We start from the raw sequence: 26,338 nt of genomic DNA, 5'->3' as shown, positions 1-26,338 counted from the left end.
AGATGCGCACGCTCCTCTTCCATCCCAATCTATTCAAAGTCTCTCTCTTTACACCCTCCCAAGAAGTCCGATTCCCATAAATGTTTTCAAACAACCCCTTCCTGCCCATTAGGGGACAACCTGTTTAATTTGACTCTAGATGGTTGGCTGAAAAGGAGTATCTCGGGCAATCTGTCATCATTCGTCAACACAATGCGTCTTCGCCATCTAATCTTTTCTCTGGTTATAGGCCTCGAAAGCGAAATAGACCTACATTTTTGTACATACTACTTTTTGAAATACTGTCAAACTTTTGAAGGGTAATTTTAGCAACACAGCTCAGTGACGAATAAACAATTTTCTTTTAACCAAAATAACTTTACTTTTCCGAAAGTTTTACCTTTTTCCATAGCGTTGATCGTCTGGGGCACTAAGGTCATTATCAAGAACGGCGCGATAGCACAAAAGCAAAAGTATAATCTTCGATTTTCTCATCCATTTCTTAGCTCTGCAGCGGTATTAATGCAATCAGGAGCATTCAATGAATTTTAGCATGGGAGGTACCCAGCACACAAGATCTTAATAAGAAGGAGCGTAAGGAGTAGGTTGGGGAAAATCCTCTTCATCAGGAAAGTATCACATTTTTTCCAAAATTTAAACATTATCCTTTTTTTCTCATATACGGTGAGAGGGGTAAATACCACTGCTGCCTTCCTCCTTTGGGCGCCCTTGTGTGGAATCACTTTGTTTGGAAAAAGTCTTGTGCTGTTTTCATCAGTCCCTAGTCGTACCATTTAAAATTGTTGCATTTAAACTTGGTAGCCCGCCTGAGAATATAAGGCTTAGGTCACTTGTTCACCTCTGATTCCAAGCATATTCAGTGCCCAGTTTTGCATACAAGGCAATTAGACATTCTCTAGTAGGCAAAACTCGTACAATATGAACAATCTCAGTTGCCCAATTGCCTGCAAGTCCTATGGACATGGTCAGACATAAATCTTAGAAAACATTTTAGTTGGAGTCTCCCATTGCCTATGACTTATAGAACTGAGCAGACTGTTTGAATTATTCTTACTCAATGCCTATCCACCTTAGTTCTTTCCTGTGATGAATGGATGATAGACTGCCTATCAACAAGTGAAAAGATATCATTTGTATGCAATTCTGAAAAAAGGGCTTTGTCTCTTACTCAGACCATCTTAGCTTTAATCCAATTAGCCATGACTCTCAACTTTTTTTTATCACAGTCCACCAACTTGATCAAGCTAATAGAAATAAGACAGATAGTCGGAGTGAGAGGCAAAGCTGGCATAGCCCTTTTCAGAATTTTGTAAAAATGATTTCATTTCACTTGTTGATAGATAGTCTATTATCCATCCTAGGGCAGAACTAAGGTTGATAGGGATGGTTATTTCATACCATTTTTTTGGGGTAAAACGGGTTTTTATTTAAGCTCCAGATATTGGTGATTTTAAAAGAACGAAGGCTCTTTAAATATGGAATTTAAACCCACTACTAGGCACTATATATCTGCATGTCAGCAGTAAACTGTCGGAATAAGCCCTAGCCCTAATCCCCTTCAAAATTAGCATAAAAAAGCTCAGTTAATAGTTTCAAAAAGCTATTAGTAACCAATAGTTTAATTTAACTTAATAGACATCTGATAAACATAAACAAAAGAAATCAATAAGCGAGAACAAACAGAAAAAAAGACAAATCGAAAATCTTAGCATTTTTTCCTAAAAAAGGTTTGACCACAAACAGAACTGTGCACAGTTTTTCACAAATCCAGATAAACTCAATACTTTCGATATACTCGATAAACTAGAAACTCAATACTTTCACAGATGAACACGCCCTCATCCTACTTTGAACAATGGGTTTGTAAAGCGAAATTTCATGGTGGCCTGTGTAAACACAGTTTCCCTAACAAATCTTTGTGAAGCTTAAGATCTTACACAGGAGGCTTCATTCTGTCAATCAGGCGGGACTTGTTCCCAAATCCCTTTTGTCTCCGATGAGACAAAAGGGGAGGGAGTAGTGAATATTCAGGTGAATCATCACTTGGGGGAGTCAATCACTTTTGCAAAAACGGGATATTTGGTTAACTCCTGATTTTAATACTTTGTTCTTTAGGCATATAAAACTGTTCAATGATACCTTCACGGGCGAGAATGTGCAAGTGGGCTATTATCTATTATCAGTGCTATTATTCAATCTAATGTTTAGTATCCTATTCTCACAGGCCAAAGAGCCTTTGTAGAGGTCTAAGGTTAGGTAATTCTTTCTCTCTTTAATTAAAAAAAAAGTTGATTGATTGAACGGTCTTTTTTCGAAAATTTTTTAGGGTGACTACAGCTAAAAAAAGATAAAAAGGGAATATGAGGAATTCTCATTGATGAGCGAGATAATCACATTGGATTAAGACTTTTATACAGTACATTTTAGGTAGGCTATATAAGATAATTTCTTCTTGATAATTTGCTAAATGTATAACGGGCAGGGTGCCTTGGGCAAGTAAGCAGGTGTTTAGACCCACGCACATATTTTCGGTGGAGGGGGTCATATCTGAAAAAAAGATACGTTATACTGATATTATGAAAAAAATTCTATATTCCAGGGAAAGCCACGCCCCTTCGGATCTATGCCTAGATAAAGATGGAAGAATTTTTAGTGGATAAGAGGATAAAATTTAATTATAGACTGGATTTGCCGAGATAGGAAAGTAAAACACTGTCTGTTTGTGGCAGTTTGTTTTCAACTATCCAGCTTAAAGGACGTAAGTAAGTTTAAATTCACGTGAAAGATAGGTTTTAATCATTAATTATCCATTGATAACATTCCATTGACAGTAAACATGATTTTAGCGTCAACAGTGCTATTCCAAGATACCCCACATTCTAAAAGAGAGCTTAACTAGAACTGGTTTACTTGAAAGCTTTGTAGAACAAAGTGAGTAAATAGGATAGGAAATAACCAGTACTCAGATTGAGAAATTGGGAGTGGGGGGAGGGGTTGAACAGAAAGTGGTATTTTGACCTTTTAGCCATTAAAAAAACGAGAAATGCTCTTTTCCACAGGTTTGCTCACATTTAGTGAAAGGGAGAAGGATAGCACGAGTCAACATGTCAACCCTAGCTGGATATGTGAGTACGGGAAGGTCCTCAGGGCCATGGCTCCACCAATACCCTAAGTTTCCTCGAACGTCTAAACATTTCTTGCTCAATTCATCAACAAAATTTGTTAATTTTTTTATTACTATCCCCATCCCCATATGAAAAATTCCTGTACATGTCTCTTCCTACTATCTCTGTTATAGTCTTCGTTAATAGCATTTCAGATTACAAAGGTCTATTAAGCACACTTAATAGAATACAGATTGAGTACAAAAAAGTAAATAATGACAGTGTCTGAGGATATATAGCATTCACCGTGTCACATCAAGCCTTACAAATATTGACTAATCTGGACGCTCAGGAGATACTGTACTTAGAAAGAATTTTCAGCTAGCTTCGTCTAAATCCACATCTTCCCGTAATCTCATTAGGAAGGTGATGCTAGACTCTGATCGAACCTACATAAGGTAGTAATCTGACAAGGTGAGTACGTTAACTTACAGAATCTTCAAATTTCACAAAGCAAATTCTTAAAACTTAAACGTCTGATGCTAGATTTTGATGTTTCGGGATTCTCCATCAGTAAGATAATTATTCACAAACGAGGGTTCCGTTAAGAAGCAGATTTTATTCTTAAATTATACAAATATTTTCAAGGGAGATTTCCCAAAAGCATAATTTTAATTTTGATAAAATCAGTAAGACATGATACGAACAATCAGAAAGGTCCGATAAATTTTCAAGTTTCTTTTCAATAAATTAAAAAATCTGAGTTTACATATTTAAGTAAAAACTGTTGGATGAACTACCTTCATTTCTATGGTACTAGAAATAGACCAAGATAAGATATACTTAGCATTAAAGTATTTTTAGAAAAAGGCAATCTTAAAAAGAATCAAGTCAAATTACAAACAATTTTTTAGCCTTTAATTTTGGAGCACTTGTCACCTAAATTCACAACACGTCAACAAATTCAGCAATTAAAATTCCGTGGAATGTAAAGACAAGTAAAATATCAATACTAGAGCTTCCATACAAGTCGCAATAATCCCCCCGAGGAGATGTATTAGGCCATTCAGAGTTGGCCAAAGAATAAAATTACATTTAAATAACACAAACAGTAGCTAGAACCGATGGATGGGTGTAAGTATAATATCGAGGCGTAATTGCGTCTCCTATAACACTACTACGGCAGATTCTTGGTGACTGGGACAGACTCCATACTTCAGTTTTTATAATTTTTAGTACCGATACTGAAGGCACACAAACATATAAGAAAAAGTCAGAACCTAACATTTACGTCAAATTATAGCTCTGAAATTAAAGATCTACTAAGTATCACATCAACAGCCTATAAATGGTAATGGTGAGAAAAGCACTTCAAAAGGTGGCTAAAGACAATTATTTCGGTCACTCTGGGACTGGGAGGCTACAGAGCAAGGTGTGGATTGGCATCGATACCGCAGCTGCAGTCAATATTCCTATACAATCTGCCAGGGAGGTGGCACCCATTGCAAACTCTCGCCTTGGACCGGAGAGCTGAAACAATAAATTCAGAATTTTTATTAGATAGTGTACGATTTCAGTCTATTTCTTACATCCACAGTAGTGTTGGCAACAAAGAAGAGTCCTTTTAAAGTCTCGGAATTTTTCAAAATTTAAAACTGAAGAAAATGACGCAAAAATTGAAATATTAAACTAGTTTTAAAAATATGTTTCAAAGTCAGTGTGAATGTTGGATGTTTTTGGACTCATTAATTATAGATTGCTTCCCCATCACAGCGAATTTTTTTGCATGCTTCAATATATTGTGAGTCGCAGGTAATAAGCTTCAGATTGCTTGTTCAGTACACCAGCTCTTGTAAATAGGAGTGCACCGCCAAGTACTAAAAACTGTATAATGACCAAAACAGACAGGCTTTCAAAAAGCGTCCATTCAACTGCAGGTCCCGGTATGTCCTTGGAGTACGGTTGTAAGCCGGCTTGTGCACTTTGTATAGACCTGCGAAAGAACTAAAGTCCTTGACCTGTACTTATAAGGTCATTCCTTTTTTTTGAGGTCATAAAAATTGCAATGAGTTAAACAATATTAAAACTGCGACATGAGACGTTATGAAGGTGAAAGACAACTATCGTATTGAAACTATAACTGAAGAATTCAGACATTATGATTAGACTAGCTAAGAGTTTCTGAAACTTATCTTTCAGGGATACAAAATCTGAAATTAAGCGATATAGATTTTATTTATTCAGGTAAGGAGGAAATGAATGTGGAGGGTATAGGACTAAGGGTGAATAAAAAGTTTATAAGTTCTGTTTGCATAAGAACGGTATTAACAAAAAATTCTAGTTGGTTACTTTTTGACCAAAAGGCATGAGTAATAGTGGTATATGTAGCTGTAGAACCGATTAATTGAGACAGTAGCAACTCAAACAAGTTTTAATGCAGTTTCAGGAACAAATATATAAGATCTCGAGAAAAATAGCTAAGAGCTCATATAGCACTTGTGACGAGGTCGGAAGAGCCAAGAGCTCATATAGTATGAGGTCTAGCAAAATTCTAAGAATCAATAGATTGCTTTAAAAGGAAAATCAGAGGCTTAATGTCGGTCGGGATTTAAAATAAGAGCTCTGAGTCAAGAGGTCCTTCAATACCTCAATTTTTCTATTGTTTCCTCTCCCTTTAACCCCCAGATGGTCAAATCGGGGAAAACGGCTTTATCAAGTCAATTTGTGCAGCTCCCTGACACGCCTATCAATTTTCATCGTCTTAGCACGTCCAGAAGCACCAAACTCGTCAAACCACTGAACACCACCCCCTAACTCCCCCAAAGAGAGCGGATCCAGTCCGGTTACGTGAATCACGAATCTACGGCATTTATAAGCGTTATCCAAGATTTTCAGTTTCCCCCTCCAACTCCCCCCAATGTCAACACATCTGGTCGGGATTTGAAATAAGAGCTCTGAGACATGAGTTCCTTCTAAACTTTAATATTCATTAAGATCCGGTCACCCGTTCTTAAGTTAAAAATACCTCAATTTTTCGAATTTTTCCAAATTAATAACCCCCAGCTACCCCAAAGATAACGGATCCGTTCCAATTATGTCAATCACGTATCTATAACTTGTGCTTATTCTTCCCATCAAATTACATCCCGATCTCTCCACTCTAAGCGTTTTCCAAGATTTCCGGTTTCTCCCTCCAACTCCCCCCAATATTACTGGATCTAGTCAGAGTTTAAAATGAGAGTTTTAAAGCAAAAGATCCTTCTAAATATGAAATTTCATTAAGATCTGATCACCCGTTCATAAGTTACAAATACCTCATTCTTTCTAATTTTTCCGAATTACTCCCCCCCACTTCACCAAAGAGAGCGGATCCGGTCCGGTTATGTCAGTCACTTATCTTGGACTTGTGCTTATTCTTCCCACCAAGTTTCATCCTGATCTCTCCGCTTTAAGCGTTTTCCAAGATTTCCGATAATCTATTTTGTGTTGCTTCTAAAATTTCAGCATGTACAGCCTCCGTTACCTTACTTTGCCTAAAAACTTAATATGTATTAATTTTTCATGCGTTACTGATAGTAAAAAGAGCCAAAGGATTGTCATACAAACACTTTACTATTAATTGTAAAACCAAGTAATCCTTTTTCCGTAAGGACAGGGGTTCTTGGTTCAAACAGGGATCAGTGGCGTGACTCTTAGTCTCACCTAGAGTCACCTCAGCCTGAAATGGGTACCTGGAGAAATTTGGGGGAGGTAAACGAGAAGGGTGTGCGAAAGCACAGGATGGCTGGCCATTAACTCCCCATAGCACTTCCCGGCTGAAGGGTCACAAAACAGAGATCAGCACCACCAATAGGGACTGTAGAGACTAATGCAGTGTTTTCTTCTTCTTTTTTACGCAACCTATTGTATAAAGAAAAATTTCTCAACATATCGAAAATAGTACTCATTACCATAAATATAAGGCTCGCGTCCTTGAAGATAACCAGGCTTTATTGTTCAGGCTTGAAAATTACTCTTCGTGATAGTAGAGAAATCCTCAAATAATGAAATACTGAAGGCTGCTAGTACTTGGGCTGGAAAGTTCAACAGCCTACAATTTCTTGATCAAGGTTTCTCTGACTGTGGCTACCCTCTTACCAGGTTTTAGGCGGATACGATCCCTTTAACGTGGAAAGTTGGTGGAACTCAGAAGTAATGAACACCTTTAAAAATCCATAAGCTATGTTCCCTTGCTAAAATTCACAGTCTCTTGCGTTTCGAGAAAATCAGGAGTTAATAGAAGGGGAAAAAGACTCTAACAAGCAACGTTCTTTTTTCCCATTTTAAACAAGTCGCTTGTCCCATAAATTTGAAGCCGATCATTAAAGAAAAGCCTGCCTTTTAGTTTGTAGTTTATAACGGAAAAGGTTTTGTAGAGGCCATTCCCGATCATACAGATCGAAAATTAGTGAATGATCCCTCCTCAAATATGCAATATGCCAGCTTTCCCCCAAAAAAACTAGCAGTAGAAGGAGAAGGGGTGTTAGAAGGATCAAAAGAGAACTCTATACCTCAAATTATATATTTTGATAGTTGTTTTTTTTTTTCTTCACATACAAAACCAAAACACATCTTCAACAAAATGATACTACTCTAAGAAAAACGAATAGCGATTAAAATTTCACCAGAATTTCACAGATAGTCAAGAAATTACAGATAGTGCAAGTAATTTCTGATAAATTTAAGTTTGGACTATTAAAAGACCTTATTTCTGCTCGTCGTAAATTGTAAATTTAGTATTTCTCTTTAATTTCCTTTGAAAAGTAAAGTTCTTTCTCAGATTTTTTTTAAAATTCATTTTGTTTAGAAGTTGATTTTCTTGCCATGGACCAACTTTCTGACATTAGTAATACAAAAACAACAAAGAAAAACTCTTTAGTAGCGTCTTTAGCATTCTTTGGCAATAAGATAACTATTAAAACAGGAGGAATATGTGATAAAACTGCTATGCTATAGTCACAATAACAAAAGAGTTAACCAAAAGCATAAGTGGCTTGTGAAAGTCATGACAGCACTTTCAGCAAAGGGGGAAAATCCTCCTTTTCTAAGGCTAAAGAAAATATCTTGGTGATGGGCTGAGAGGGAATCATCACAAATCGTTAAGCACTTTTAGATTGTAGTCTAAGTTCAACCTGAAATTGTTGCTTGCTAGCTTGCCTACCAAAACAGAGCTTTCTAATCAAAAGTAGAAACATGACTCGAAGAAACATAAGCTTGGTGGAACAACTTCAGATTGTTCTTTCTGACAGAGTACAAGAGTCCACTTTAGCACTCACACTTCAGACATCATCTCAGGGCCAAACTGAACTATCCTTTGGAGGTCTTAGACAAGAATTACAAACAGCACAAGATTTTCCATAAAAGCTGCAGAGGTGAGACGCTTCCCACTTTTTGACAATAGACTCTCGGTAGCATAAGAAAAGAAGACATATACTTAGTGTTTCTCCTACAACAAAATTAGAAATGACTCGTCTTGTCCTATTTAACAGTTACTATTTATGGAAGAATTTCCTTATGAAGAAGAATTTTCCTCTTGGAAGAATTTCTCCCAGGGTTAATTTTCTTTTGCTGGCAAATGTAGTGCAGACGAATCTTCATTGTTACTGGCAAATAAGTAGGCAACTAAGTGTTATAATAAAAAAGAACTAAACTAATAATGAAAGAAGCAGTTTTTACAGAAGAAATAAAAAAAGAGAGAGAGTAATAAATGAAAAACATACCTCATGGCTTATTTTATAGAAGGTGTTAACATATGCTGCTCCACCTATCAATCCTTCCCAGAATACAATGATAAAGGCGATCCAGATAGATGGTAAGTAAAGGAATACTGCTTCATATGACAACAGAATCAAATTAACAAACTGAAATAAATTGGAAACTGAAATAACAAATAAATGGAATATGAAAAAATACAACAAAACCGTGAAGCAAAAACACAAGGAAATGCTAGTGAAAACTATAAGTAAGAACTTCAAATAAGTAGAATGATGCAAGAATTAGAACTAAACTTTTTGTGTCAATAATTTATAGGACAAAAATTAAATAAAATTAATCTGATAAATACTAATTTTCAAAAATACTGAGAAAAATTTTTCCATTATTTTTCAAGACGTTTTCCAGAAATCTGTTCAAGGAGAAAGAGAAAGGACGAAGCTTAGTATACTTATGCATAATAATCAACTCCTCCTCTAAGAGAAATTTAAGACACTTAAGAAATTTAAGAGATTTAAGAGAGGTTTCCTGACATGGGACTAAAAGATTGAAAGGAAAGACATTGAAAGACATTGAAAGGAAAGATTGAAAGCTTAAAACAGATACAACAAACAACCAATTCTCTCTACCGTTGGAGAAATGATAAGCTGGTCAAATGATCAAACAAACTAAAAACAAGAGCTAAGAGATCATATGGCACTTGTGACGAGGCATAAAGAGCTAAGAGCCAAGAGATCATATGATATGAGCTCTAACAAAATTCTATGAATCAATAGATTGATTAAAAAGGAAAATAAGAGGCTTAATGCCGGTCAGGATTTAAAATAAGAGCTCTGAGTCACGATGTCCTTCTAAATATCCAAATTCATTAAGATCCGATGACCCACTCGTATGTTATAAATACCTAATTTTTTCTAATTTTTCCTCTCCCTTAAGCCCCCCAGATGGTCGAATCTGGGAAAACAACTTTATCAAGTCAATTTGTGCAGCTCCCTGACACGCCTACAAATTTTCATCGTCCTAGCACGTCCAGAAGCACCAAACTCGCCAAATCACTGAACCCCTCCCCCCAACTCCCCCAAAGAGAGCGAATCCAGTACGGGTCCGTCAATCACGTATCAAGGACATTTGCTTATTCTATCCACCAAGCTTCATCCCGATTCCTCCACTCAAAGTGTTTTCCGAGATTTCCCTCTTCAACTCCCCCAATGTCAAAAGATCTGGTCGAGATTTGAAATAAGAGCTCTGAGACATGAATTCCTTCTAAATAGCAAATTTCGTTAATATCCGATCACCTATTCGTAAGATAAAAATACCCCAATTTTCACGTTTTCCAAGAATTCCGGTTTCCCCCTCCAATCCCCTCAATGTCACAGGATCTGGTCGGAATTTAAAATTAGAGCTTTAAAGCACAAGATCCTTCTAAATATCAAATTTCATTAAGATCTGGTCACGCTTTCGTAAGTTACAAATACCTCAATTTTTAAATTACCCCCCCCCCAACTCCACCAAAGAGAGCAGATCCGTTCCGGTTATGTCAGTCACGTATGTTAGACAGGTTTTTATTCTTCCCATCCAGTTTCATCCTGATCTCACCGCTTTAAGTATTTTCTAAGATTTCCGGTCCCCCCCCCCATTTACGCTGGATCCGGTTGAGATTTAAAATAAGAGATCTGAGTTACGAGGTCCTTCTAAAGGAATGATCGGATGAAGATCCGATCACTCCTTCGTAAGTTAAAAATACGTCAGTTTTTCTAATTTTTCAGAATTAACCGCTATAGAGCGGATCCGTTCCAATTATGTAAATCACGTATCTAAGACTTCTGCTTATTTTTCCCACCAACCTTTATCCCGATCCCTCCGATCTAAGCGTTTATCCGGTCGGGACTTAAAATAAGAGCCTTGAGACACGATATCCTTCTAAATATCAAATTTCATTAAGATCCGATCACCCGTTCGTAAGGTAAAAATACCTCATTTTTTCTAATTTTTCAGTATTAACCCCCCCCCCCCAACTACTCCAAAGAGAGCGGATTCGTTCCGGTTATGTCAATCATGTATCTAGGACTTGTGCTTATTTTTCCCACCAAGTTTCATCCCGATCCTTCCACTCTAAGTGTTTTCCAAGTTTTAGGTTTTCCCCTCCCAACTCCCCCCCCCCAATGTCACCAGATCTGGTCGGGATTTAAAATAAGAGCTCTGAGACACGATATCCTTCTAAATATCGAATTTCATTGAGATCCGATCACCCGTTCGTAAGTTAAAAATACCTCACTTTTTTAATTTTTCAGAATTACCCCCCCCCAACTACCCCAAAGAGAGTGGATCCGTGCCAGTTATGTCAATCATGTATCTAGGACTTGTGCTTATTTTTCCCACCAAGTTTCATACCGATCCCTCCACTCTAAGTGTTTTCCAAGATTTTAGGTTTCCCCCTCCCAACTCCCCCCCAATATCACCAGATCCGGTCAGGATTTAAAATAACAGCTCTGAGACACTATATCCTTCTAAATATCGAATTTCATTGAGATCCGATCACCCCTTCGTAAGTTAAAAATACCTCACTTTTTTATTTTTTCAGAATTACCCCCCCCCCCCCAACTACCCCAAAGAGAGTGGATCTGTTCCAGTTATGTCAATCATGTATCTAGGACTTGTGCTTATTTTTCCCACCAAGTTTCATCCCGATCCCTCCACTCTAAGTGTTTTCCAAGATTTTAGGTTTCCCCCTCCCAACTCTCCCCCCCCCCAATATCACCAGATCCGGTCGGGATTTAAAAAAACAGCTTTGAGACACGATATCCTTCCAGCCATCAAATTTCAATAAGATCTGATCAACCGGTCGCAAGTTAAAAATGCTTCAATTTTTCTATTTTTTCCGAATTAACGGGCCCCCCCCCCCCCCAGATGGTCAAATGGGGAAAACGACTATTTATAATTTAATCTTGTCCCGTCCCTGATACGCCTGCCAAATTTTTATCGTCCTAGCTTACCTGGAAGTGCCTAAAGTAGCAAAACCGGGACCGACAGAATTTGCGATCGCTATATGTCACTTGGTTAATACCAAGCGCCATAAAAACCTATGCTAACTCATGTTTACCATCTTTAATGTTCAATATGTGCTAACATATATATATAATTTCCTAATGAGGGGAGATTAGGGAGATCATCTGAATATCAATTCACTCCATAAGAAAGAGAAGAAATTTCTTGTTTTGTGGATACTGCCTTTTGGGCTCTTGTACAGATCGAATTTTATTGCATAATTCCAATCGAGGTTGCGATCTTTATGGGAGAATTTCATTCCTGTTTGAAAATTATGTAAACCTTATGTGCGACTTTATGTCGGCATGATAAAAAGAATAACTCCTCTATGCCTTTGTTAGTTTTTAGAGTCAATTTTCAATTTTCTTTGTCTCATTTTCATAATTTAATTTCAATGACTAGAAACCCTTGACATAATTAAATGGGATCTATATTGGTCAATACCTCTTCATCTTGTATGTAATTACCTCCATTCTGGACAATACTAGCCCGAAAAGACGACCCCGAAATTAAAATTTTTAGTTCCTTCGAAATGGTTGTAGTATTATTTAGACATTATTTCTAGCTGAGCTAATGTAAATGCCACTCTTTTTATTTAATCGTTTTACTATATATTTCTTTAAAATACCTATAATTAATTCAGTAAATCTACACTGCAAGTGAGAATGGGGAACTTAACAGACTTATGAGAAAACAAAATTTAATGAGCAAATTAACACATTTTACGTATTAAGAATAAGTATGAACAATATATTTCGTTATCACCTATTGCAGACTCCTAGCCCAGTGGTTAATACGCTTGAAATCTTTTGTCCATGAGGACAGGGGTTCGAGTCCTGTGTTACTGGGTATTTGGTTGGTAACGAGGGTCAGTGGCATGACTCTGTAAGGTCAGCCAGAGTCAACCCAGCTCAAAATGGGTACCTGAAGAAATCAGGGGAAGGTATACAGCAGGGCTGTGCGATAGCACAGGATGGGTGGCCCCATACCCCCATTGCACTTCCTGGCTGAAAGGCCATGAAGCGGACCTCTATTTTTTACATTCATGTTTAATATTCATAAAATAATGCTCCAAGAATGATTATAATCCTTAAAAATGTAACTATAAACATTTACTAGGATACAGGCCAGAAATATCAAAATTAACAAAAGGGTTCACCATTTGCAAACTTTTCTAGAGGAATTCTTTAAACTCTTTTTTATATGGATAATCTAATCAAAACAGAAAGGGGGAAATGTCCCCGAGAAACATTAAGAGCCATTAAAAATTGAATATAAACAAAAAATGTTATATACAATCATTGAAATTTCTGCGAAGAAGCTCCTGGTAGCACTTTTCTCCCTCCTAACACCTCGACTAATTTCATGGCGGCATTGATGACCCCTCCCCCTCTCTACCTTTGGTTCGGAAGGCATTACGATAGATATTTAATATTTTTCTGCACTAAGAGTGGTGCTACCACTCCCTATCCCAGGACCAATACAGGCGTAGTAAAAAAAACATTCTCCAGAATCAAGAAGATCAGAGATTAATTTCCAACCCTATCCTCTGATCCACCGACTCTACAACATAACGGCTAAAGCACGTTTATACACCACTGCATATGATTTTTTCGAGCCTCAAATGCATAGACCTAAGTAAAACAGTTCAAAATAGGGATGATACCTTTTAATTGACAGTGAACAGATATAAAATTATTTAACTAGATATTTCTTACACATGATGATGATGAACACTGTATATGTGTTCGAAATATCCAGTTAAATAATTTTATATCTGTTCATTGACAATTAAAAGGTTTCATCCCTATTTTGAACTGTTTTACTTTCGTCATGGAAAGGCAATGCGGTCTTCGAAATTATCTAATGCATAGGCCTAGTAACATGAAGCTGTAAAATAAATGTCTATATTAAGCATTAATTTGGTATGAACTAAGTGCATCTTAAGGAACGAATTCGCCACCGTGCGGCATTACTGTGCCTACTACTATTGCTACTAACAACTCACCGTAGCACCAAACCGCCTGAGGCCAATACCGCAACGCATGCTCTTCTCACGTCCCAATCTATTTAAAGTCCCCCTCTTTACACCCTCCAGGATGTTGCCGTTTCCCTTAAATCTTTCCTTACGACATCCTCCTACCCCAACCAAGGACGACCTGCTTTTCGCTTAGCCCAAGGGGGTTGGCCAAAAAGAACAATCTTTGGCAATATGTCTACCGTACAACTAGTGACGACGTCATTTTAACAGCATTTGGGAAGCTCAGGTGCAATTGTTACTTACATAAGCAAAACAAACCAAAATGAATTAAGTAAATGTTATTCCATAGAGATTGTTAAAGAAATTCGTACGGACTTATGGAAGTTTCGGAAATTTGGGCATAAAAATGCAAGTGTTGAGGCGTCAAGCACACCACTACCTCCCCCACCTAAACAATGCCTCAGGAGCCCTCCTCAATAATAGCTGATTCGTACTATTTATAACTGTATATTATTTTATCAAACATCAAATGAATCAACTTAGTTAAATGAAGCCTTAAGATAAACATCTATACTACCCGTTTATTTTGTATGGACTAAGTGACTTTTTATGAATAAATACGTCACGGTTCACCATTACTGCTTCTAAAGCTGGGGAGTCCTTATTTTAAATCGATTGGTTATCTCAAAATTTTCAAGGTTTGTGCCACAAAATCGCTGAAAATACCAGTTCGCTGTGACACAATCTTTTTGGCCCCTAAAAGAGCCCACTAGAACTTATAACTTCCGTTCGAAAGAAACCTCCTAGATTTTCTAGGACTATTGGTTCGATAAGATAACCCCGGATTAAAAGACTCATCCGTGATCTTTCTCCTAAAAAAGCAAAAATCCGCATTTGGTAGATAGGAGCTTGAAACCTCTATAACACGGTTCTCTCAGCAAAGAGCGATGGGTGCACTAGTTACGAATAAAGCACAACCTACCTGAAATATAGTTAAAATCCATATTTTCTGAATATGTATCAAGTTTACAGAAGACCTTGCGATGAATACTCCCAGTTGATATGTGACTAGGAACCAGCGGTACTGACTGGAATGGTCAAGCCAAGCATCAGGAAAGTACACGAGCTCTAACTAAAAGAAACGAAGTAAATTAAACAAAAATATGGTATAAAGTGGAAACTAGGCTACCCTACCAGACGCAGGCAGAAAAAGAAAGAGAGGGAGGGAGAGAGACTTTTTGTACTTTCAGTAAAAGAAATTCATTAGCCCAAAATTTTAAAGGTCCACTTTTTTTGTATCTCTTTTAAAAAATCGAAAAAAATCTCCATCCTCTATTAAAATCCCCCTCCCTATTTTCGTGAATTGGGACCACTAAGTGTAAAGCTGTTAGGACGCAAAATTCTTTTTCATTTGCTTTGTCTCCATTTAATCTACTTTACCTATTTTATTAAGCAACACAACAATTCCTTAAGACTATTCTTAACGTTTAATCTATATATTTATTCAAATAAAGGGAAGTTTAGATCCTCATAGAATAATACACAGACCTCCTCAAATCCCTTCAGTTGTTGTTTGTAAGAGAAGAGTTTTATTTTAAGTATCCTAATTACAAAAACAACATTCTTGCTATCAAAAAGGTTAAATTGTCTACTATTTCTGCGATTAAAAAGAGGACATCGCATAATATAAAAAAAACTTTTAAAAAGAAAATTTCTAATTTTCATTTTGAAAGAATGCAATGATAATTTCCATTTTGTTATGAGGAAGACAATGTCTTTCTGGGCGTTTTTATTATTAGGATAAGGAAAAAAGGTGAAGGATGCGGGATTAGACTTTACAGCTCCTACTGGCGGTGCTGATCTCCGCTTCTTGGCCCTTCAGCCAGGAAGTGCAATAGGGGGTTGAGGGCCAGACATCCTGTGCTTTCACACACCCTTCCTGTTTACCTTCCCAAGATTTCTCCAGGTACCCATTTAGAGCTGGGTCGACTCTGGCTAAGCTTACAGAGTCACGACCCCCGTCCCAAACTAAAGAATTCGGTACACTGGGATTCGAACCCGCGTCCTCTCAGACAAAGGATCCCAAATCCAGCGCACCAACCCACACGGCCAGGACGGCTTTATTAGATCCCTAATAAAGTGTTTTTTATTAATAAAAAATACTAATAAAGGGAGTATTTTTATACTCCTTTTTTTAGGAGTAAGTTCAGGGAAAACAGAAAATATGAAATAAGTCTATTTTAAAATATGGAAAATTTAAGACGATAACATATTACGAGAACATATTCGAGAACTTGGCTTTGGCATATGCAACGTACGTTTGTAAAGACTAAAGAATATAAGAGGAAAGTTTAATAAAAAAAGGGAGATGTGGCTAATCGGCAAGTAAATATTCAATTTATCCTATAAAAAGATCTCGCCTCGGCCTCTGATTTGGAATAGGAGTTTTTGGACAATCTAAATTATGAAGAAGTTTATTATAACCCAACAGGCACGTACGCAGGATTTTTTCCGGGGGGGGGGGCAAAACCTTCGAAACAGCAGATATAAAGTAGCACTTTTTTATTTAGTAATGCAAAAAGCAGGTATATCGGAAAATGCTGATTAACTTTAATCTGTAGTATTGTAGCGGATGGGAGGAGGGGGGAAGAAGACTGAAGCCTCAAAAGTATGTTTTAGGCTCATGTTATGTTCATAGCGATTTAGAACCAGTGATTAATCTATTATATCCCACTGAAAGGGAAATTTTAGGGTTAACAGTGCAATATGGATTCTGTGGGGGGTAGTTCTTTTATTGCAAAAACGTCAATTTTAATGAAAAATTATATTTTCCAAAATTGATCCATTAAAAGCTGTACTTTATCCTGGAAGGGGGGGGGGGATAAACGCCCTAATATCAAGGATAATTCTATTTTGCTGTGGAAAGCAAACTCTCTTAACAAAAAAAAAACAAAAAAACAGCACAATTGCTAATTACTTCAAAGAGAGTAAAAAGTTAGACAGAAAATGGGTTAATAATTGGGCAGTGACTTGACTGGATAATGGCATGCTGTAAAATCCCCCAAAAAAGGCTTCACAAATGTATCTAGATTCTTAATAAATGTCCTACTTTTGCCAGAAATCCCAAGAAACCATGGGGAAATTAAACCTTTCACAAAGTTTCGGGGGGGCGGGCCGAAGCCCCCCCCCCTGCGTACGTGCCAGTAACCAAACTACTTCAAAAACAGAGACTTTCTTCTGAAAAAAAGAAAAAACAGATTAGTTCAATCCATAGATTACTTCACTTAGTAGAGTAGAGTAACTTTTTATTTACCACAAGACATAAACACTGTTAACAAACGAAAATACAAATGCCTTGTGGCATACTTGAGCGCATTATCTGTTACAAAGGAAAGAAAAACCCATGATGCAGACTACATTTTCAATAATTCAAAAGGCTACATCTTTACAAAATAAAACAAGAGAAACAATAACAACCTGACACTACTTCTTCCCAAAATAAAACACAAAAAACAAAAATAACCGGACACTACAATGTCGCAGGGTGTTTCTTTAAAACATTAAAAAACAGAACATTATCAGGGCACTCACAAATCAGCAATGGCAAAGAGTTCCATATTCTTAGTTCCATGTGGAGAAGACTAAAACTAGCCCTAGTCGTAGGTCGTAATTCCGATGAAAAATATGATATATGAGATGTGGGATGATTATGATATGGCGAGTTCGTCATAAAAATTGTAGAAAACACGAAGTTGACTAAAAGCAAAAGTACGGGAATAGAAATCAGATTGATCTGAATAATCGAAAATAAACCGGAAGACCCGTATAGGTGTCTTACTGAAGCTGAACAATCAATATTAAAAAGGATCCTGTGCTCCATTTTGCAAAATTTGTATTGGTTTATAAATAGATGGAAACATAGATGCCCAAACTGAAGTACGGACACGATAAGGACACAATAAGGATGGACACGAGAAAAATAAACTGTCTTCGAATTATTTAGAGGTGGTGCAACCGTGATGGTGCAACCGTGAAAGAATGCCAATATTTCTGGATATTTTCAGCGACAAAATTTTAGTGTGTTCTCGGAAGGATAAATCTAGGAAAATTCTTAAATACTTAAAATGGCGAACACGTTTAAGTTCAACATTATTCAAAAAAATAGAAAAGGAACTGCTTTAAACTGTTCCCGTATGTGAAAACAACATATATTGACATTTATTCTCATTAAGAACAAATATATTCCAAGAATACCAATCAAATGCAGCTGAAAGTGCCACATTCAGGATTAAAAATAATTTAGCAAAGTCAGAATGTGATCGAAAAGCACTACATCATCAGCAAACATAATAGCTTTGCACAGAGGTAAAACTTCAGGCATATCATGTATAAAAAGAAGGAATAAGATAGGTCCTAAGACAGAGCCTTGAGGAATGCCGCATGAAATAGGAAACAATTAGAACGAATAGCACTTCCACGATTAATACATTCTAGCTTCCTACCAGAAAGATACGATTTGAAAAAAGAACTAAGAGAACTTGATGAGAATCCATAGTGTCTTAATTTCATGAGAAGCAGACGATGATCAGTAGTATCAAATGCCTTCAATTCATTACATTGAAAATTTTTTCAGCTATTATCGAAGATTTTTATAGTTCTGAATTGAAAAATTCAAAAAAATCCATTTATTCTGGGCACATACCAAGCTGACTTGATAAAGTCCACAAAACACTAACAAAAGAGTAAATGAAAAAAGAAAACTTACAGCTCGTTCTAATTCCAATGCATCTGTCAAATAGTGGATTTTTGGAAAACTTGAGGAATCTTCTTACATTCTTAACAATCTAGAGGGTTCTTGAGTATATTTTAAAATAGTCTGCGTCGAATTCGCTTCAAACCTGTAGCGTTTGACTGCTTTCAGAATATATTCTACAACTTTATTAAGTCAAAAGTCAACCAAAGGGTTTGACATTAAAACTTCAAAACTGTGTAAGTAGTCCGATTCAGATCAGTTTCTGAATTGTTTATTTATCAACCTAATTGTAAAATATATACTGGCATCTAAAACCCCCGGTATTTTGTTTATATACTTGTGTTTTCAGGCCAAAATATCTACGGTTCCAAGCATGGTATTCGAGCAAAAACTCGAAAATAGCGTCTAATTCTGGATCTGATAATATGAAATGTAACTTGCCATTCCTTGGTTGATAGTATACTCGAAAAGATACACAAGACCCACAGGAATCATGTATTTCAGGAGGGTTGGTATCATATTGATCTTTTCCTTGAAAGTATATAACTCTGGTTCCGTTGACAGATAATCTTCCTTTGGCTCTCTCACTTCTTCCTCTTCATCTAGGAGAGGCTCTCCATCGGAGTTCACACTAACGATTCTTAAAGGACGTCTTTTCCTCTCTAATACAAAGAAGAAACTAAAAATAAAATAATAAATGAATAAGAGAGGAGAAAAGGAAACAAGAAAGATAGAGGGAGAGATAAGAGATGTTTAATGGGTGTAATAGAAAGCGACGCCAGCATAATATTAATAACTGGGTAGGTTTTCACTTCTCAACGTCAATATACTTTACATTGACAGTTTGCTGGAGATACTCTTATCTCCTTTGGGTGCAACTTTCTTTTGTACTTTTCCAGTAAAAACTAGATCTACGTTGCATGGGCACCGTGAGGTGTTGTGGCAACCTTTGTTCGGCTTCGCCGAGTAAAGTGTTGCAAGAGCAGCACTTTGGTTTTGTTTCCTCGCATTGATTAAACGCTGAAGTTGTTAATCTGTTAGGATCTTAAAATAGATACTAGGTACACCAACTCACAAAAGTTGCAAACCCCTCATCGCTAAAAAACGATTGTAGCCTAACAGCCGATTATTACTTTCAAGTTCCCTACATGTCTTACCGCTGGAACCAAATTGGCCTTAGCATCAAATACACCGGAAACAAATAGCAGGTACACCAACTAGCAGAAGTTGGGAACCCCTCATTGCGGGAGATGATTATGAGCTAACAGCCGACTGTTGCTTAAAACTGCGCTATATGTCTCACAATTGGTATAGGCCTATTTTGGTTTCAGTGTGTACCTTACTACTGAAGTTGTAAACCCCTTTAAACTTTCAAACTGGTATATCTCATGAAGAAATTTTTCTACCAAAAAATGGATGATATAGACCTTGATCAGCTCATCAAGAGCTACCAACTGCAATGGAAAAAAAAAATCATCTGTCTTAGTTCAAAAGTTGACTTTTTTCCCATAGGCCAAGTTTCTAACGTCATCACTTAGAAAGGAGCAAATGATAAACTATAATTTCTTTACCAATGGGATAACTTTTAAAGATTAAGAGACTTATTTGATACCATTTCTATATCAGCCTCTTTTTGGTTTCAGTGTGTGCATTACACACTGAACCCCTTTAAACTTTCAAACTGGTATATCTCATGAAGGAATTTTTCTACCAAAAAATGGATGACATATACTTTGATGCTCATCAAGAGCTATCGACTGCCGTCGAAAAAAATCTATCTGTCTTGGTTCAAAAGTTAACTTTTTTGCCGTAAGCCAAGTTTCTAACGTCACCACTTAGAAAGGAGCAAAGGAAAATCTCTAATTTCTTTAGCAATGAGAAAACTTTTCAAGTTTAAGAGGTTGGTCTGATACCATTTCTCTTCCACAATCCCAAGTGCGAAAAACCGAATGATAAACTCAGCTGAAATCACGAACGGAAATGGGTAGAAACAATAGATGGCAGCACTTTCGGCCCCCACTTTTTTATTTCTGTAATTTTTTCTATTTATCACTCAAAGAAGATATATTAGCTGTGGGACCGGGTAACTGCCGCCTATATTTAACACTTACAGATTTTAGTCCATCTTCAATTTGAAACTGGTGCCTGCCTGCTAAAACGGAGCCTTCCACTCGAAACCAGAAACATGGTTTGATGAAACGAAAGCTTCACTACATAACTTCAGATAGTTCTCCCTCAAATAGGCTATAAAACTCCAAGTCACTTCACACACTATAGGCTCCGTCTCAAGGACAAACAAAAACCATCCTTTTTGGCCCCAGGCAAGAGCTCTACGAGGGTTTCCAAAATGCAAAGTCATATTCATCAATCTGGCCTAAGGTCCACACTTTCCGTAAAAACCGCAGAGATTAGACCCTTACCACTTTCTAGGAATAAGCTGAAATCGGGGTGCTAGAAAAAAAAAAAAAAAACCGAAGTGTTGCTCTCACAACACAATGAACAAAAGGAACTGAGTAGCAGGGAGAAAAATGTAAATCTAGAAAAGTGAAAACACTAAAAGGATTTACAAAATCCTATATAACATGACTCATAAGCAAAGGTCTCCAAAGCATTACTGTTTTAAATGGCAGTTTTAGACGTAGGGGGTGGTGAAAAAATTCTGAGGGGGGATTCATTACATTTGAAACTAAAAATTATAGCAGTCTAGTAAGAGTCAAAGGCGGTCGAAGGGCGAACAGTCCCCTCCATTGCTCTTTTTCGCTATCTGGCCCCTCCGTAAACCCTAAAGCTATCTGATCAGAATTATGATATTAGGCTAGGACTACCCTAATGTACAAAGAATACCATGGCACAGCCTCCCCCTCCGATAACCGGGGGTCCAAAAAAGGGGTAAAATGACTTTTTTCCGATCGGCTTGAATCGGCTTCTCATGCAAATGTGATCATAGAAACTTGGTAGAGAGCTCACTCAAAATAGCCATTTTATTCAAAAAAGTTAAAAGATTCAATAAGCATGCCTCCTGAGATGGTCGTTCACACCATCTCTAAAGCCCTTGTGGCAAGGGCCGTAAATAACACGAATCAACGATCGTTCACATATAAGTTTAATAATATAAAAAGGGGACTTGCTTAAAGTAAAACAGTTCAAAATAGGGACGAAACCTTTTAATTGGCAATGAACAGATATAAAATTATTTAACTGGATATTTCGAACATATATACAGTGTTCATCATCAGCAGTATGATGCACGTCGGGGACTTGCTTGCGGCTAGTAAATTTCAGGGATCGGTCTTTAGAGAAGAAGGGTCGAACATTTTATTGCGTTGGGGGTAAGGGTTCCAAATAGGCAACAATACTTTTTGCCCCTAATCAATTTGAGACTTACAGCCGTAAGCCTATAGGCCAAAAGGAGTTCCATGTGCAAAATTATTCTGGGGCACACCTTCTCCCATAATAGGGCTAAAAAGGACCAAAAGTTTTTCCCCAATCGGTTCGAAACCTATATTTTAAAGTCCTAAGCGGACCCAAATGTAAAAGGCCAAATAGAAACGAAAATTGGTTCCCCCTAAAATGAGCCCCAACAAATTAGGGGGGGGGGTTCATTTGATTAGAAACTGGAACTTCTACTTTCCTTTTTTTCAGGGTTAAAAGAGAATTGGTCTAATCTGCTATTCATCCTCTCTTAGTAAACGTCTTGATATTGCATTATACTTAGGTCTAGGTAAGTCTCCAGGGTCGACATGACCCCTACAGCCCCAAGACAATGTACTAAAATTGTTTAAATTGTCCATTTTTAACTGATACGTTATCCGATAGACGAAGATTCCCAGAGTTTCCCAAGGAAACGCTGAAGACGAAACGCATACCTAAGTAAATTTGGAGATGCTACGCGCACCACAGTTTTCCAGTTATACGCAATTCCTTAAGGATGGCTTTGGGTATCAAGCAGTAACTTTCAGGGAGCGTTAGAGGTGGGTTTAGGTGAACCTCAAATTTAGACCTAGGGAAGGAGGAATAGGTAAATCGAAAGACAGTCTCTGCATCCATGTCATCAAAATAGCCTGTCTGCAATGTCTTGAAAACAGCTAGAAATTTCAAGTTTTAACTTAAAGGTACCGATTTGGAAAAAAAAGGAGACGAAGCGCGGGGACTTCAAAATCTTGCATTGGGGGAGGGTGAAGGGGATGAACAACTTTTGTCTGTAACCTACAAAAATATTTTTTACAGTACAAGTTCTTAAGAAGTTTATAATCTTTTCAAACACAAAAAGAAAGTTAGGTCAAAAGACACTGCTTTTCCAAGTTGTCAAGACGGTGCATATAAATATCTCCGGAACAGCACAGGGCATCATAATCAAACTTGCTTTTCTATGACATTACTTGTCACTTGCCACTAGGCTTTTCAAGTTTGCTGTAGGTACTCTTGTGTCCATTTTTGTGCAATGTTTTAAACTACTTTTTTTGACTTTGTAAAAATAAGTAAAAAAAAAAATGAACTATTGGAAGAAACACATTATATACATTTATTTAGATAATGACAAAACTAACAGGATTTTCATGACCCTAAACTGACAAAGGCATAATGGAAGGCAACAATTATGATGCCTGTACTAAAGAGTCGTAAACCTCCAATATCTTATTTTTTTTATCACAGGGCAACTTCATATTGAAAGGGTGGCCTTAAAAACTTTGGAAGGGGTTCATTCCATTAGAAATAGGAAGTTCTAGTACCTTTTTCAGGGTCAAAAGAGATTGGAAGACAACCGGCCCTCATTCATTGCCCTTTTTTACTACACAAACCCAAGATAAACCTTAAAGCTATCTGTGGGATTAAAATTATGGAAATAGGCGAAGAGAGTCTAATGTACAAAAATACTATGGCACAGTCTTCCCTCTCCAAAACTCGGGCCCAAAAAAGGACTAAAGTATATTTTTTCAGATATTAGAAGACGTCGATTATAAGACATTATGCGTTACCAAGTAATTGAAATGGCGTACCGGAAAATTCCAATTTTGCGATTTAGGGGGGGGGGAGAGGCCGTCTAAAACCATAACACATCCGATGTATTCAAACAATTTTTGCACTTTGAACAATGAGTAAGCCCCAATGAGTACTAGAATTTATTCACGTTCAACATGGGGAGGTAAAGATAAGGGCCCTATCTGGTACGAGTTTATCAAAATAGCCCGTCTACAATATCTCTGGAAGGGCTTGGGGTATCCTGATAAAACTTTGAGGGAGCGCTAAGGGGGATCAAGCAGTTTTCTAGTTTTCACTTAGGAGGAGGAGACAGAGGAAGGAGGTCTCAGATTTTCTTTTTCAAGCCAAGACAGATAGCCTGATTGAGTGAGAGGAAACTCTGGCATTAACCCTCTCATTAGGATTGCATATGCATGATGTTAGTTCATTTGTTAATAGATAAGTCTATCTATTAACCTTCCATGCTTCATTCCTAGGGCAGAAGAACTAAGATAGATAGTCATAGAACCTACAGTTTTCCAAGTGTTTGGTTAAATGACACGGGTGAAAAGAGGGAGTAAGTATGACTCTTATTGGACCAATACTTATTTGTTAGCTTTTAGAAAGACACACCCACCTAGAGTCTCAGGCAGGTTGACCAAGAATTTAAAATTGACTAAGGACCGTTAGATTGCCTGGAATGAGAGGTGACCACGTGAACGTACCTGTAAGAACAAATCGGCACCTACCCCAAAACCTAATTTTTAACAGACCTTGACTCTGGTCGGCTCTAAGAATAATGTTACTGCCTGAACACTACTGCATGATAATTAGTACTAACAACGAAAATACATCTCAAGCAAGCTACCATTTCTACTCTTTCCTTATTCACGGGGCTTAAAAGACTTGATAATATTGTAGTATAAGGGGTCTTCTGAAGGAATAACTGATATATTTATTTTTCTTTTAAGACGACAAAACATAACTCTTTAATAGAGTAGATTGACATGTATTCATTTAAACACAAAAACAGTTAAAACCAAAGCTTAACAGAAAAAGATTCTTTTCATAAAATTATTAAAATTAGAAAAAATATAAAATAAAATGAACCATAAAATTAGGCATATTTAAGTGTTTACGGGATGCGGGTCAGGATGCCTTCGAGTAATCTCAAAATTATGCAGATTTTTTATTTCTATGATCAGTAATACAGTTCTCATTCCATCCACAGTTCTATTAACAAGACTTTTCTTGAAAATTTACTCCACGAAACTACAGTTGATAGAATGTGCAACATTTGTCCAAAATCTAAATCAAAATAAAGATTTTGAATTTCAAGCATAAAAACTGATTTTTTTTTTCAAATATCCATAATATTGACCAACAATAAAACTATGTCAGCTAGAAATGATAGTTACAAATGAAAAAATAAATAAAACGTTTTGAAAGAATAATTTCAAAAAAAAGTACAAAGACATAATTCATAAGGCAAATCCGAACAATAATTCAAACTTAAAACGAACAGCAACAACTATCAATTAATTAATAACCCCCAAAACGAACAGAAATATAAATAAATAGTCATATCAAAAATGTTTGTGTTTTTAGAAATTGTTTTTATAGCAAACGAATAGCAACTGCAATTTATAGGCCACCCCGAGAAGTAAAAATTTTAATTATTGATATTCACTGATAATAACTTATCCACTGATTAATTTAAATACCGACGAAGATCACACTGCCTTTCCATCATAAACAACAAGTAGAACAATAGGAAAATTTTTATACATTCAGCTGATTTATTCTTTGATTGAATCTAGGAATTTGTTTCAGCTCGTCCTAGGCTTTATTATGACTCTTCATTTTTCTCTGAAAAACTTCTTGATTTAAAAACATTGGGCATAGCGAGAATCTTCCGTTAAATATTAAATGTTTTTTTTGTAAAGCTCATGAATGTGATTTAGAGCAATAAAACGCGTCCCCAGGTTATCCCTGTGAAGGAGCACTTGTAAAATTAACACAAAGTAAAACAATCCTCACCTTCATATGTCATTAATTTTCCAACCCGCTTCAAACACTGTGAATTAAAAAACAGACGAAAGCCATTAATTAATAGGCTGTTTAAAGTTACTTCAATTTCAGAAAATTAAGAGAATTCTTAAGAGAAAGAGGATGAGTTTTAATTCAAGTGATTTGCTTTTTCCCGTGCACGAGACGAACATCATTAATTAATAAGTCATTTAAAGTTACTTTAATATCAGAAAATTAACAGAACTCTTAAGAGAAAGAGGATGAATCTTAATTCAAGCGATTTGCTTTTCCCGTGCATGAGACGAACGTCATTAATTAATAATTAATTTAAAGTTACTTCAATGTCAGAAAATTAACAGAATTCTTAAGAGGAAGAAAATGAATTTTAATTCGAGGAATACGGAATAGAAAGATTTCAAAGGAAAAATTTCGAAATCCTTCTTTTAAAAATTTGACAGGTGGTCGATATATTTTCTAATTGGTTCATTAAATATTGATATTACCTTACAATCAATATAAAGGGCACTACCAACATCAGCAATAAGGTGTGTCTTGGAGAGAAGCCAACAAGCGTCAGACCAGCATAAGAGAGGGCACCAAAAATTCCTGAGCCACCTGTTCCGGATGCCCATGTTGAGACAACGTTCTTATTATACCTAAAATGTAACCTATGATGCATAAAGCCATAAAATTTGAGCAACGTATGTAATCATA

General features: G+C 36.7%; 1 protein-coding gene across 6 annotated transcripts in view; it reads right to left on the bottom strand.

Annotated features, from left to right (window-relative positions):
• Nucleotides 1-1,601: 1,601 nt before the first annotated feature.
• The window catches only part of LOC136038031 (battenin-like), a 45,660-nt gene continuing 20,923 nt past the window's right edge, over nucleotides 1,602-26,338 (bottom strand). For 4 of the 6 annotated variants that reach the window (XM_065720969.1, XM_065720966.1, XM_065720968.1 and 1 more), the window contains exons 5-9: nucleotides 26,128-26,280; nucleotides 19,072-19,313; nucleotides 14,864-15,009; nucleotides 8,864-9,004; nucleotides 1,602-4,634 (exon numbers count right to left, since the gene is read on the bottom strand). In XM_065720969.1, coding sequence (XP_065577041.1) covers nucleotides 4,506-4,634; nucleotides 8,864-9,004; nucleotides 14,864-15,009; nucleotides 19,072-19,313; nucleotides 26,128-26,280 — 811 coding nt within the window. In that variant the 3' untranslated portion in view covers nucleotides 1,602-4,505. Of the gene's footprint in view, nucleotides 4,635-8,863; nucleotides 9,005-14,863; nucleotides 15,014-19,071; nucleotides 19,314-26,127; nucleotides 26,281-26,338 lie in introns of all 6 variants that reach the window. The other 2 variants (XM_065720972.1, XM_065720967.1) reach the window with 1 other exon arrangement.

The sequence above is a fragment of the Artemia franciscana genome, chromosome 17 (assembly GCF_032884065.1).
Source record: "Artemia franciscana chromosome 17, ASM3288406v1, whole genome shotgun sequence".
Lineage (NCBI taxonomy): Eukaryota > Metazoa > Arthropoda > Branchiopoda > Anostraca > Artemiidae > Artemia > Artemia franciscana.
The sequence above is the reverse complement of the archived record's forward strand: the minus strand, read 5'-3'. Positions and strand labels throughout refer to the sequence as shown.